The sequence below is a fragment of the Lycorma delicatula genome, chromosome 3 (assembly GCF_047948215.1).
Source record: "Lycorma delicatula isolate Av1 chromosome 3, ASM4794821v1, whole genome shotgun sequence".
Taxonomy (NCBI): domain Eukaryota; kingdom Metazoa; phylum Arthropoda; class Insecta; order Hemiptera; family Fulgoridae; genus Lycorma; species Lycorma delicatula.
The window spans coordinates 7,185,036-7,199,466 of NC_134457.1; the positions used below are offsets into that span (position 1 = coordinate 7,185,036).

Sequence of the window (14,431 nt, forward strand, 5' to 3'; positions counted from 1 at the left end):
TTATTTTAATTGTGCGTGAAGTATAGGTAGTTAGTAAATATTAAACACCAACGCCGAAATGTCAGCGGGAGTCCGGTCTTGTTTTCTATTGCCTTCTTTCTATACGGTGGTCCGTATCGCATAAAAACCATTAACGGTGCCATTAAAATCGAATTGTAGCAGGCGCCGAATTGTAGCAGCCCAGGTGTTGCTATAATTGCCAATTTACAGGAGAGAATTTGGTTAATATTAATCGGCTATAATTTTGTTTTAACACACACGTGACTATTGTTTTCTATTTTATTTTATTTTATTTTTATTTTTTTAATTTGTTTATGCGTTCAATGTAACGAATGCGAATGCAAAATATGTACGTTTGCAATTAATTATATAACGACGGATTAAATAAAACAAATTTATAAACAAACGATCAGACAGACAAGAAAAAATAAACACCCCATTAGTTATACATGTTATTAGAAAATAGATACGTATACATTTTTTGATTTGTATCGTTTCTCACCGCTGTTATTTAAACAAAATAACGGGTAATTGATATTGTGAAACTAAAAAAAAAAAATTAAAACAGTAAAAAGAACAATTTGATTTTCCAGTAAATATATTTTGTGGATCTCTTTGAGAATAAAGAGAATTAAAAGAGTTGACAACGCAGTTGTCACGCGGCTAAGGCCGCATTCCGAGAAAATCCTACAACTGTGGGTTGTTTCTGATGCACGGCTTATTCTCTATCCTCACACACATACACGCGCGCGCGCGCGCTCACACTCACACACACGCACACAACTTAATTTAAAATATTTATCATTTTATTTAAATAAAATAATTTTTCGTTTATTTAATTCAATGTTCTAACTAAGGCGCGCGCGCAAGTGTATTTAATTAGCGCGGGTGCGGCGGTACTAGAGGAGACGTTCGGATTAAGTAAATTAATATAATTTCACAACTTACAAAGAATAAATTTTGCTTGTACGTCCGGCAGACTGGTACAGCCGCGAGGCTTAACACACCAGATACCGAGTCGATCGGATCATCGAGTTACTTTTTTACACTCTAAATATTATTCACTTATTTAATTCTACCCGCTTACCTGAGACGTCACAACATAGCAGTAGTTTAGAGCATTTTTTCTTGGGGCGGGGGTGCGATTTTGCAAATATTGTTATTTTTAATCGTTAACAAATGTACCTGAGAAAAAAAAATGATCTTTATCATGCGAAATCTCGAGATACTGAGCCTTGAGATGCGACCTTGCTCTATAAACTCACCCCCTTGATCTTTCAAGATGTCCCATTTATTGAAGTAATCTAAGTTGGTTCAAAAACGGTTCTGTAGTTCTGGAGATATAAGATGATAGAGGCCAACAGTGAACACAAGAACATTAACATCCGGAAAATTCCGTCCGGTTTTTTGGGTTTCTTACGGGTCATAATGTCAAGATCCAGTGAAAACCGCATATGTTCGAATCGGATCGATCACAATACTTTCCTTCTAGATATACAGTTCTATCTAGACGGAAATGTAAAAAAGTAAACGTAAATGATATTTCAGTACGTAAAACAATTGAAATTTAATTAATTGTTATGAGGATTACCTAATAGAACTGGTTAAGAAATCAACGGCCTGAATTTGGACACGGAAGACTACAATCGGGCTTTTAATTAAAAAATTTTTTTAATTAAAATTAAGCTAAAATCTACGGATATAAAAAAGCAGTTTATCCCGTTAAGATGTTAATTTCTCAATGGTTTTTTTTTTTAGAAAATTTACATTATTAATAAACGTAAATTATTTTTTCTTAAAAGAAATTTCATTTTATGAAATTTTATTTCATCTTCGATTAAATCTTAAAAACAGTTGAATATTAATTTTCTTTCCTCGAAGCAAATCTTTGAAGTAATTTTATATAAAGATTAATCATAATCATTAAATAACATTTTAAACTTTGAAGTAGTCCGTATAAGTAAAAAGTTCGATCTGAAGATGTTTAAAAAAGGAGGAGATAGGTAATCGATGTTTAACGAAGTTTGTAATAGGAAAAAATAAATAAACAAATTCTTATTCTCTTCCTACATAACTGCTACCTATAAAAATTATCTAATACGATTTTAATCTTTAAATTAAACCGTTTAATAACAGAGCGTGCGGTGTGTACTCTCATATATGTAGCGCGAAGGGAGCGCAATTTGTCGATATATAACAGAAGAGAAGGATAGAATCGAGGAGTATACGGTCCACCATAAATCAAGCTTCCATTTGAATTTCCTATTATCCCGACCGTGGCAATTAATCCGTATCGTGATTTGTTGGGTGTCTGCAATTTATGGCTTAATCTGTTTTGCCGCAGGATTCAATTTTGAACAATGATAATCAAATGTGTTTTAACATTCTATTATAAGACAAGCGGTGTGCTCCATCGATTGCCCCGTAGTATCACATTGCAGCCTAAATCTCGACTTCACAACAATTTTTTTTTCTCTTCGTAATTTTTTTAATATTTTTTCGTTACTTTACCCTGAAGCTTTTCAACATTAGATAAAGGAAAACAACGCGTTAACCGTGTACAAATTCTTATTTCTAAGGCGACAAAATGATTTACATCTTATCTAAATATTATCTTACGGGATTGGAATATTTTGAAACTTCTATTCAGTAAATTGGTATTATTATTGTTATTAAACTAATTTTAAATTTAGTTATATGATGAAATGCTATATATATATATGAAGATTTATGTATAAAAAGATGTAATTTTATATACACTGCTCCAATATATCATTATAATCGTCGTCCGTAACAAATGTAAATCTAGTGAAATTTAAATTAAATTTTCTATAAGATACATTTTTAATTCAATAATAAAAGAAATGAACTATTATGAATATTTTATTAAGTTGAAATCAACAAATTAATTATTGAAATTTATTTAAAAGAATTTATTTATTAATTAAAAACTGTTTTAATTTTAAATTTAAATTTAACTATTGATAAACACACACACACACACACACACACACACACACACACACACACATTAAAAAAAAATCTTTAAAATACGAGTTAACGTTTTATTTAAACTAGGATTAACATTTTTGAAGCGATTAATAAGTTTTCGAAAATTAATTCAAAAAACTCAAAACTATCTATCTTTCGTTATGAGATTATGTAGTTATGTTGGGGAAGGACGGTTATGAGTAATTTTGAAATGTTTTGAAAAAAGTATTTGACGCTGAAACGTTCAAGCTACGACTATCCTAACCAAAAAATTCATTCGTTATTTAACCGCAAAAAGCGGATTATAGTATCTGTTAAATAATGCTCAGATATCTTATAACGATCTATTTCCTTCCTTAGGATAACGACAAATGTATCTTGCATATTTGAAAGCAATCGGTCGGTCAGTTCTCTCGTGATGTAAGAACAGACAGGCAGACAGACCAACAAACTTTCGGCTTTACGAGATTGACTAAATAATAGTTATTTATTGTTAGACAAATTTTAAAAGTTCGTTTTTCGTTTGATAAAAAGAAATCGTTTGAATTTTTTCAGTAATGCTATCCTAAACGGAAAGCGTAAGAACAGACGCCGATTTCTAATAGATAGTTCTTTTATTAGTTAACATTTGAAAAAAAAAGTATGCAAAGTTAAATTTTAGTGTTATATACTTAACTAATTTTAAATATTATTACAAATTTTATATCTTTTGTAATACTATATTCTTTTGTTCTTTGTATTATTTACAGTAGATATATATATATATATATTTTTTTTATTACAATTTTACTTTTCAAAAACATCCATTATTTATCAAAAGATTTTAACTGAAATAATAGTGTACGTTATTTGATTAAAAAAAAATCTATTGTACGTACCGGTATTGAAAAATTAAAAAAAAAATATCGCTACAGGCGTTTGTACGCGAATAAGTATTATATTACTTCTATACAAAGAAAAAAACTTGCTAAGTATAAGTTACAGATAGCTGTTGAAATCCCTGATATGATTCTCCGATTATTTATGAGGAGAGCTCATTGTTTACAATGTATATTTTGTTTATTATAGGTCGAGTGAGCTTTGATACGACTAGAGTCGAGTCCGGTAGAAGAATAAAAAGGATATACGTACGTAAAGAGCGTTTTAAAAAAAATAATAAGAATTACACGTCGTAGGTTACTATGATTTGTTGCGGGGAGTGTAACCTGTACTCTCAGTTGTTTACTGGGTCAGACCGGAGCTCGGGTATTCGACGCGTACAGAAATTGATATTGATAAATAGCTGTTAACTTTGTTATTTAGAGCGACCCTTGCCGTCGAATAAATCACGTACGTCCGAACGGAGTTACTGCCTCACGAAGTTCACGCTTCGATTCGTTATTTATTGCCCGAAAGACAAAGAAACGGTTACCATCTATACAAATTTGCCTACATGTTAGTAGTTACAAACGGTAAATATACGTTGAGGATTATTGTGTGTTATGCGTTCATTATAGAGTACGCGGATGCGGAGAAAGTTACCGTGTATATTACAAGTAGTTCTCGATCTCTGGGATTTATCATATCCGTCGCTCTACCTCCCCGTTCCCAGTATTCTGTTCGGTGTCGAGATACGGATGCAGGTGTGTAGATAGAGATGATATCTAAATTATACCGTCACGTTTCGATAGTTAGATCTCGCGAAACGACTCCTGATCACCGACTGCTGCGGATAATTCGACTCAGAAAATTGTGGTGAAAATAAAAACGTGACAAAATTACAACCTTTTGGTTTTTATTCTTCTGTGTTAATAGTATTTCGCGCTACATATATCCGACTGCGATTTCGTTTAATATCACGGTCCTACGAATCGACTTCGATATGTTTTTTTTAATAAAAACGAATCGAACTTTGCGATATCGTAACTAACATATCCTGTAATATGTTTTTCACGAAACGTAACAATTTTTTAGTTTATTGTTAAAATTTTTTGTAATTTTTTAAATTTTGAAAATTTGTAACTTTCATGTCTTCATTATTATCATGACGATCAGTAAAAAATAGGTACACGAAAGATTTTTTAAGATACCGCGAAGAAGTGAAAAACTGTGCATTTTGATTTTTATGAAATTTTGAAATTAAGATGATTAATATGTTTTTGTCTTCGATTTTATTTCGTGGTTGTTAAAATTTCATTAATCCTCAAAATATTTGATTACAAAAAGCGATTTTTTACAATCGTTAAACTTTTTGAAATTCCTGAAAAAGTGTATTAAATAATAATCGAAAAGCAAATCTCACGATTATGCAGTTGTAAAATAACATTTTAACCTAATAAAAAAATAAATTTGAAAATAACAATAAAAACTAATTGAAAATGCATTTAGATTGAATACTCAGATTTTTTCGAGAACGGTTTAAAAGCGATAATAAATAAAAATTAAATTCCTTAAAAATATTTTGTGTACAAAAAAAAGAACATCGGGGTTTTAATTTTTTATATTATCACTAGCAGTTAATGATGTTAAAGAACAATTTAGATTCGGAGTAACAGTACAAGGTGAAAAGATAAAGATGCTACGATTTGCTGATGATATAGTAATTCTACCCGAGAATAAAAAGGATTTAGAAGAAACAATGAACGGCATAGATGAAGTCCTACGCAAGAACTATCGCATGAAAATAAATAAGAAGAAAACAAAAGTAATGAAATGTAGTAGAAATAACAAAGATGGACCGCTGAATGTGAAAATAGGAGGAGAAAAGATTATGGAGGTAGAAGAATTTTGTTATTTGGAAAGTAGAATTACTAAAGATGGACGAAGCAGGAGCGATATAAAATGCCGAATAGCACAAGCTAAACGAGCCTTCAGTAAGAAATATAATTTGTTTACATCAAAAATTAATTTAAATGTCAGGAAAAGATTTTTGAAAGTGTATGTTTGGAGTGTCGCTTTGTATGGAAGTGGAACTTGGACGATCGGAGTATCCGAGAAGAAAAGATTAGAAGCTTTTGAAATGCGGTGCTATAGGAGAATGTTAAAAATCACATTGGTGGATAAGGTGACAAATGAAGAGGTATTGCGGCAAATAGATGAAGAAAGAAGCATTTGGAAAAAATATAGTTAAAAGAAGAGACAGACTTATAGGCCACATACTAAGGCATCCTGGAATAGTCGCTTTAATATTGGGAGGACAGGTAGAAGGAAAAAATTGTGTAGGCAGGCCACGTTTGGAATACGTAAAACAAATTGTTAGGGATGTATGATGTAGAGGGTATACTGAAATGAAACGACCAGCACTAGATAGGGAATCTTGGAGAGCTGCATCAAACCGGTCAAATGACTGAAGACAAAAAAAAAAAAAATTATCACTCGGATGAAGTACACAGTTCGAACTAAAATCAAACAGGAAATAGGATTAGAAAATAAGAGTTACAGTTAGGCGAATGACCGTAAATTGATTCTTTATCTTTCCGCTTGACGAAACCGGCTCACATTGAAAACTTATAGGAAAAAACTGTATTCATTTTATCTGAGATTGAAATCTACAGATTAAAGTTAAGAAATATTAAATAGCTTTAAACCCCCGAAATTCTTTTTTGTACACTGTATTATTTAATATCGTAAATTCCATATTTATACGCATTTTCAGGAAAAGGAATTCCTCAATCGGTAATGATCGGTATGATATTTTCTCAACAAAAATATCTAATATTTCGAACGAGGGTCCACGATAGAATATTATTAATTTTTCTTACATCATAAGAACGATATCGATAATGATTTTCTTATTAAACACGTAAATATAATCCACGAAGAAAAAAGTTATAGTAAATAACAAAAAGGATATAAAATCTTTTTGAAATGAAGGAACAGTAATATTAGTAATATAGGAGCAATTCTAACGTTACTTATGGGGTCAGTTTCGGTTTTCAAAATTCTCAGATTAACCTGTGGGAACTAAGAAACAATATACGACGCGGCCATCTTGCCGGATCTTGTTACTCGAGTCCCCTGGGACCTCACGACTATGTACACTTCACTGGATATCACTTCAGCCACCACCTCCTCACCCGCCTGTTTATTATTATTATATATTTTTTTTAATGTCCTTTCTTTTCTTATTCTCCTTCTTCCCATACATCTTCTTCTTTATTATTATTATTATTAATATAATATGTTGAACGTTATTGATCTACATATATATAATAATAAGTTTTAATAACGGATGCATGAAGTTTTATAAACGTAATAACTAGTGTACGAACTGAAATAAGAAATAAAGTAATATTTTATTATTTTAAAATAGAAGAAATGGTTTCTACGATAATATTTCAGTCGATGGAATACATAATATATGTAATCTTTTTTCTTAAGATTTTAATTCCTGAAATTATAACAAACGCGTTTTGAAACCACGAAAAATATTTTTTTTTTAATTCTTTTTAATTATTTATTAAATTTTAATTGTTTTAAAAAAAAGTTTAATTAATGATTCTACAGTTTTTAAATAGATACTTATTTCACTCTGAAAAATGAAAAAAATTTGAATCTATTAAAAAACCAAAATAAAATGAATTTTCTTATTTCGAATCGCGTTAAAACAAAATTTATTATGAATTCGATTTAGAAAAAGTAAATTTTACAACGAAAAAGTCATTTCGCTTATTAGTAAATAATAATAAAACAGATAATGTTAAAATAAAAGTATTTTTCCTTTTTTCAAACTTTTCAGTATAGGTGTTTTAGTGGTCCCGTGCCAAAGTGAGTGCCGGTGCGAGTCAAATGGGCTGCTCTAGATGTAGCTTTGCGAGAAGGGGCTCTCTGTAGTGGGTGTCAGTGCCGGTACCGATGTCAGGTGTGACGGCTTGGGAAAGAATCAAGATGCCGTGTTTTGTGGTGGACGGTAACGAAGGTATTACAATGAAAAATCGTAAAAAAGCGAAAGTAGCTGAAAATGGAGCGAGGTGTAGCCACACCGTAACCGAAACGAAAGAACGAAACAGTTGCGTGTACGGTAGCTGATAGATTGTGAGTAGTATATGATAAATTCTACCTATGACCATATCGTAGCCCGAAGGAAACATAAAAACTACCGCTCGATGGTAGGTGGTAAACTAGTGGAGAAATGCCGGAGCGAGCGGAACGGGGCGGTTTACGGCGGGCGTACGGTTACCGTTATATTTTTAAAGGGTAGGAGTAACGTTAATAACCCGCCGGGTTGGTCTAGTGGTGAACGCGTTTCCAAATCAGCTGTTTGGAAGTCGAGATTCCAGCGTTTGTCCTAGTAAAGTCAGTTATTTTTAACTGACCCCACGCATTGGGGATGTTGTTGAGGTTTGAAGAGGGTTATTGGACGGGTGAAACAAGAACTGATATTGATAAGAGCGAGTAGTGATAACGCAACAGTGGCCACAAAAGCCAACCGCGGGTCAAAATTGAAGAAAACGAAGATCTCTTGGAGCGTACCGTACTTATGTCGGCGCTTAGAGAAGCGGTGGAATTAAACAATGTAATTAATTCCAATAAGAAAATGCCCAAGGGTTTTTGTAATCGGTTGACGCAGACTGATAATAATAGATGGACCGTACAAACAACATCGCAAGAGAAGAAGCCGCGTTGGGTGATATTGACGTTCCATACGACTAGAAGAAATGATGCCACTAAAGATACGGCCAAGTTCGATCGCTGCAATCTGAAGAATCTAAATGTTCTTAATCTTAATTCGGATTATTATTTGGAGGATGAGTTTAGAGGCGACGGCAGCAAGGTGGTAAAGGTGGTTTAAAAACTTCCAGAAATCATATAACGGCATGAGACGCGCACAGCCGGTGTATAGTTTCTCTGAATTCTTGAAGAACGTTCCGATTTTCGTATTGGATTGCTCACATCAGAACGAATCGGTTTGCAACGGTACCAGCAAGAAAAACTCTAGCGAGGTCAAATCCGGGAAGCGGGGCTGCCACGTCTCCTGCTCTGTCTCCTGGTAAAAAAAACGGGCCTTACAGTTTTTGTTCGCATAGGGGACAAAAAACATTGCCCTTAGGGTCATCACGAGTATTTTCGCCACCCCGTATACGGTAGTTATGGGTGTTCGCCTCACCGCTGATGTGAAACGCCGAGTCATCACTAAAAATTACATCGTGTAAAATTGTATCGTCGCCTGCGATTCTGTCCATCATTTCTACACAAAACTGCAGCCGGGCGACTTTCTTGTCACCTATAATGCTTTGAACAGCGGTTAGTTTGTACGGCTTGGAGTGCAATCGTTTACGTAATACGCTCCAAACAGTCGTTTGTGGAACCCTAGTCTCGCGTGACGCACGTCTAGTCGATTTTTTCAGACTACGTGCAAAGCTTTCTTTGGCTTTTTCTACAGCAGCTACAGGGATGCGTGGGCGCCCTGGTGATTTTGTACGTTTAACAGAACAACTGGTCCCGACGAAAGTTCGGTGCCAAGAGTAAATTGTAGGCCTAGTAGCAGGCTCTCTATCGTACTCTATACGAAAATTACGTTGAACTGCAGTTTGAAAACGCACAGCGAACACGTTCCGAACGAGCAAATGTAACCGATTTTAACGTCTCTGGTGACAACGCTGGTAGTCGAATTCGGTACTGTTGAAGTAGCGAGTCAAAACTTGTTTTATTTTTCTGTGAAACTAGACCTCAACCGAAACTGTAAGTTATCTACATAAATTTTTAGTTGCTTTTAAAGTTGCGAAGTTCTTTTTGAATCGACCGGGGGTATTAGAGTGATTATTATTTTAATTATCTATTACAAGCGAATTAAATTCATAATACGGCATATATTTTGCAATTAATTTTTATAATTGTGTATTTTATTTACAATTAATTACCACTTAGATAATTCATCAAAGAAACATTTTAATATATTATACGTAAATAAAATAACGAAACAATTTAATAATAATTTTGTATAATTTTATCGTTTCCGTAGGTTATTCTTAAGTTAAGATTGCATTAGTAATTTTATTTAGAAGTTAACATTGTTTTGTCATTAATAACGTAGTTTTTCATAGCGAGATTATTTTACGTTGAAATTTATAAAATATAAATATAATATCGTACTAAATTATTAAATTCATCGTTAAAGTTTAATCGATACTCCAACAGTAGTTTTATAATAAGCTATAGGCTATATATGTGTACAAATATTGCTCATGCATGATGGGTAAAATCTAAACGGTTAATTTTATCGATTATGTTGTAAATTAATCGATAATGTTTAATATTTTACAATTCAGATCCGGTTTCTACGGGGCCGTTAAGGTCAAGTATGAAATTTATAATTGATAAAAGTTGTTCGTAGTTGTTTCTGTTGTTGTTTGATACGTAAAGACCTGAAAGTCCGTACAAAAGAATACGATATTAGATTTCATTTTATTTGTATTATAATAAACGCAACCCACGGATGTGTAATGATATTTTTTTGTATTCTAATATAATTTTGTACTCGTACAACACAGTTTAACAGTATTTTATTTTCCAAGAAACGTAATAAGTTAATTTTTGTACCTTATAAACTTTAGTTTATCTTGAGTTGTGTTTTTAAACTTTATTTCTATCGCTATTACAATTTCCGTGCTCTTCAAGTTATTTTATATAAATTATAAAAACTGTAATAATTTTATACATTTAATATTAGATTTACATAAATCGTTTCAATGTTTTTTATTATAATGTTGTAACTTACTTGTAACTGAATAACATTTTAAAAAATTCCTTTGTTTTTATATATATATATTTAAATAAATATTTTAAACCGGTCCGGTAACAGAAAGAAAAAAATTATTTTTGTTAAAAAAAAAAACAGTTTTAAGTAATATTTTAACGCGTGTCATAAACCCGTAGTTGAAATTTTACAATACACATTAAGAATCTAAATGTACTTAAGAACATCGAGATATATAGTATGGAGTGCCGCAAGCGAATTTTGTCCTTTGCTTTTATTATAAAAATTGTGAAGTATGAAGTTTGTAGATGACACTACTATTTATCTCAAGATGATATATTTAAAGAACTGCAAAATTCTACGCTGAAAAACTTAACTTTCAGTATGGCAAATAAACATTCAGTTGTGCTTCTGAAGTAGAATTTTTTTTTGTTTTCAGTCATTTGACCGGTTTGATGCAGCTCTCCAAGATTCCCTATCTAGTGCTAGTCGTTTCATTTCGGTATACCCCCTACATCCTACATCCCTAACAATTTGTTTTACATACTCCAAACGTTGCCTGCCTGCACAATTTTTTCCTTCTACCTGTCCATCCAGTATTAAAGCTACTATTCCAGGATGCCTTAATATGCGTCTCTTCTTTTAACTATATTTTTCCAAACGCTTCTTTCTTCATCGATTTGCCGCAACACGTCTTCATTTGTCACTTTATCCACCCATCTGATTTTTAACATTCTCCTATAATGGATTTCAAAAGCTTCTAATCTTTTCTTCTCAGATACTCCGATCGTCCAAGTTACACTTCCATTTAAAGCTACGCTCCAAACATATACTTTCAAAAATCTTTTCCTGACGTTTAAATTAATTTTTGATGTAAACAAATTATATTTCTTACTGAAGGCTCGTTTCGCCTGTCCTATTCGGCATTTTATATCGCTCCTGCTTCGTCCATCTTTAGTAACTCTACTTCCCAAATAAAATTCTTTTACCTCCATAATCTTTTCTCTTCCTATTTTCACATTCAGCGGTCCATCTTCGTTATTTCTACTACATTTCATTACTTTCGTTTTGTTTTTGTTTATTTTCACGCGGTATTTCTTGCGTACGACTTCATCCATGCCGTTCATTGTTCCTTCTAAATCCTTTTTACTCTAAGCTAGGATTACTTTATCATTTGAAAATCGTAGCATCTTTATCTTTTCACCTTGTACTGTTCCTCCGGATCTAAATTGCTCTTTAGCATTATTAACTGCTAGTTCTCTGTAAAGATTAAAAAGTAACGGGGATAGGGAACATCCTTGTCGGACTCCCTTTCTTATTACGGCTTATTTCTTATGTTCTTCAATTATTACTGTTGCTGTTTGGTTCCTGTAAATGTTAGCAATTGTTCTTCTATCTCTGTATTTGAACCCTAATTTTTTTTAAAATGCTGAACGTTTTATTCCAATCTAAGTTATGGAATGCCTTTTCTAGATCTACAAATGCTAATTATGTTGGTTTGTTTTTCTTTAATCTTCCTTCTACTAGAAGTAGAATTAAAGATAAAAACTCTTATCGACGATAACGATGGTATTTGAATTCCGTGTAGCGAGAAAGCTCTTGTGTTTTATAAGATAAGACATTTTTTTGGGATGATCAAATCGATTTCTTTTTCAATAAAAGAAAAAAAATTGCACCGTTTTGTTTTATAAAACAAAACTGTACAATCTTTTTATAACGCTCTAAGTTAATCAAAATTATTAAATATTTTTTAGGCTTACGTATGTACTTGACTATACTACATCGTCTTTTGAGGCTACCTCAATAAGTCGGAACGAATTTTCAAGAAACAAAAACGGACAATCAAGATTATCGTATATCATTTACACGTCGTATTTCGTATGAATCGGCGCAATATACTTCGGCGTACAAGATAGTGCCTCATAAAGTTTCCGAAAAACAATTTAAAGATTTTTCCACGAGTAAATTTAAAATAAAACTAAATACTTTTCTTTAAAAATAAAACTTTATCGCGCAAATTTTTTTGTAGCAAACCTTCGAAACTTCTAGTCTCTGTCACGCGTCCGATACAAAAAAAAAAGACTGACGTTTTAAACTTTAATTTCTTAAACGTTAAATCCCTAAATGTAAAATACGAACAAATATTTAAATAACCTAAATATAAAGATTAGTCCTATTTATTATTAACGATAAAATAATTATAAATTAGTATAGAAATAGTAAAAGCAGCAGCGATTTTATTCCATCAGACGTGCATGCGTTTAGTTGCATTTTGCTGATAGTATAAATTAAACTGATGCTCGACCTTTACCTGCGTCGAGTATCCTTTGCTTAACGCTATGTTGTCTCCCGTGCCAGAATTGCCACGCTTTAATTTCATCTTCCGGACTCTTTTCTTCTCGAAACATTAACATTACTACGCTCTGTAACAAATAAAAAAAGAAAAGAATGAAAATAAAATTATTTATTAAAAAAACAAAACTACATAACTTATATAAAATAATAATAATTTTTTTATTAAAATATAAAATACTTATAATAAAAAGTATTAAAAAAATTTACATATATATAAAAATAATTTTTTCTTTCACTAAAATATGAAATCCACGATGTATAAATTACATAAATGAGATCCACAGATATCAGGGTTATCGTTTCCAGAAGAAATACAGGGATTCGGTACAAATTACAAACTGCGGGTAAACAACCGCGTGAATTATTTAGCTATTAACCTTGTAGACAACTAAACGTCGCACCTCTGAGCTGGTGACTGGGTCCCTTACACAATCATAGACTGTATGTTATCAGGGGCAGAGAGGTTTCGTGCGGTAACTAACTTTGTGACAAGGATACTCCAGCACAAAGTCAGGGACGATGGGGCTGCGAGGGGTTGAGGGATAGCCCCCTGCGGAGCTGCCGTTCGTCTGTGCTTGCACGGATGGTGGCAGTGATGAGGAACTGGGACTCTTTCATCCCTTCGCGAAAAAGACCGAGACCCGGTCTGAGTGCCCTGCACAGGGTGCTTTCACTAGACGCATCGGCATCAAGACCGAGTCCCGGCTTCTGGAGTGGGCTCCAGCAACAACATAGTCGGGCTTGGATATCCCGCCCTAGGGGTTAGAGGCTGGGAATGAAAAGATCTAACCGGCGGGCTGACCTGTCGGACTAAACTTATGACCGGTGGACGCGGAGGCCCTTTTGAGTAGACAACCCCCTGGGCTGTGCTTTGCTTTGTTGTGGATCCAGCCCGGGTGTAGGGAAAAAAACCCTTGTAGAAAACACGGAGCTGGCCTCCGTGGCGCGAATAGTAGCGTGTCGGCCTTTCATCCGGAGGTCTCGGGTTCGAATACCGGTCAGGTATGGCATTTTCACACGCGCTATTCATCTCATCCTCTGAAGCATTGCCTAAAGGTGGACCCGTAGGTTGAAACAAAAAAAAAACCTTTTAGACAACAGTGAGAATGCGTTAGAAGGCTAAATAGACTCCACGTATTGGATCTTGGTAACTTAATGTGATTTGAGGTGGAACTGCATCAAGCGAGTGTTATCCGTTAATTCATTATTTTACTTCGTTCAATTGTTTTCTTTCAGTGTTCCATAGTTTTTCTTTTTTATTAATCCTTTGATTGTTTTGTTTTGTATTGAGTTACCGACGGTACAGTTTTCTGACTTTATATTTGTACTCACTTTTAATGTTTTGTATAGGATATTAGTATGTAATTTTCGAGGAGTTTCGATGAAAGTTTCTTTGCATCTGATTTTATA

The 14,431-nt window shown here is 33.2% G+C and overlaps 1 protein-coding gene across 4 annotated transcripts in view; it reads right to left on the bottom strand.

Moving 5' to 3' along the window:
- grh (grainy head) overlaps window positions 1-14,431 on the bottom strand; it is a 914,307-nt gene that overhangs the window by 93,464 nt on the left and 806,412 nt on the right. For all 4 annotated transcript variants that reach the window (XM_075359398.1, XM_075359402.1, XM_075359399.1 and 1 more), the window contains one exon: window positions 12,978-13,089. In XM_075359398.1, the coding sequence (XP_075215513.1) occupies window positions 12,978-13,089 (112 nt within the window). The remainder of the gene's footprint in view (window positions 1-12,977; window positions 13,090-14,431) is intronic.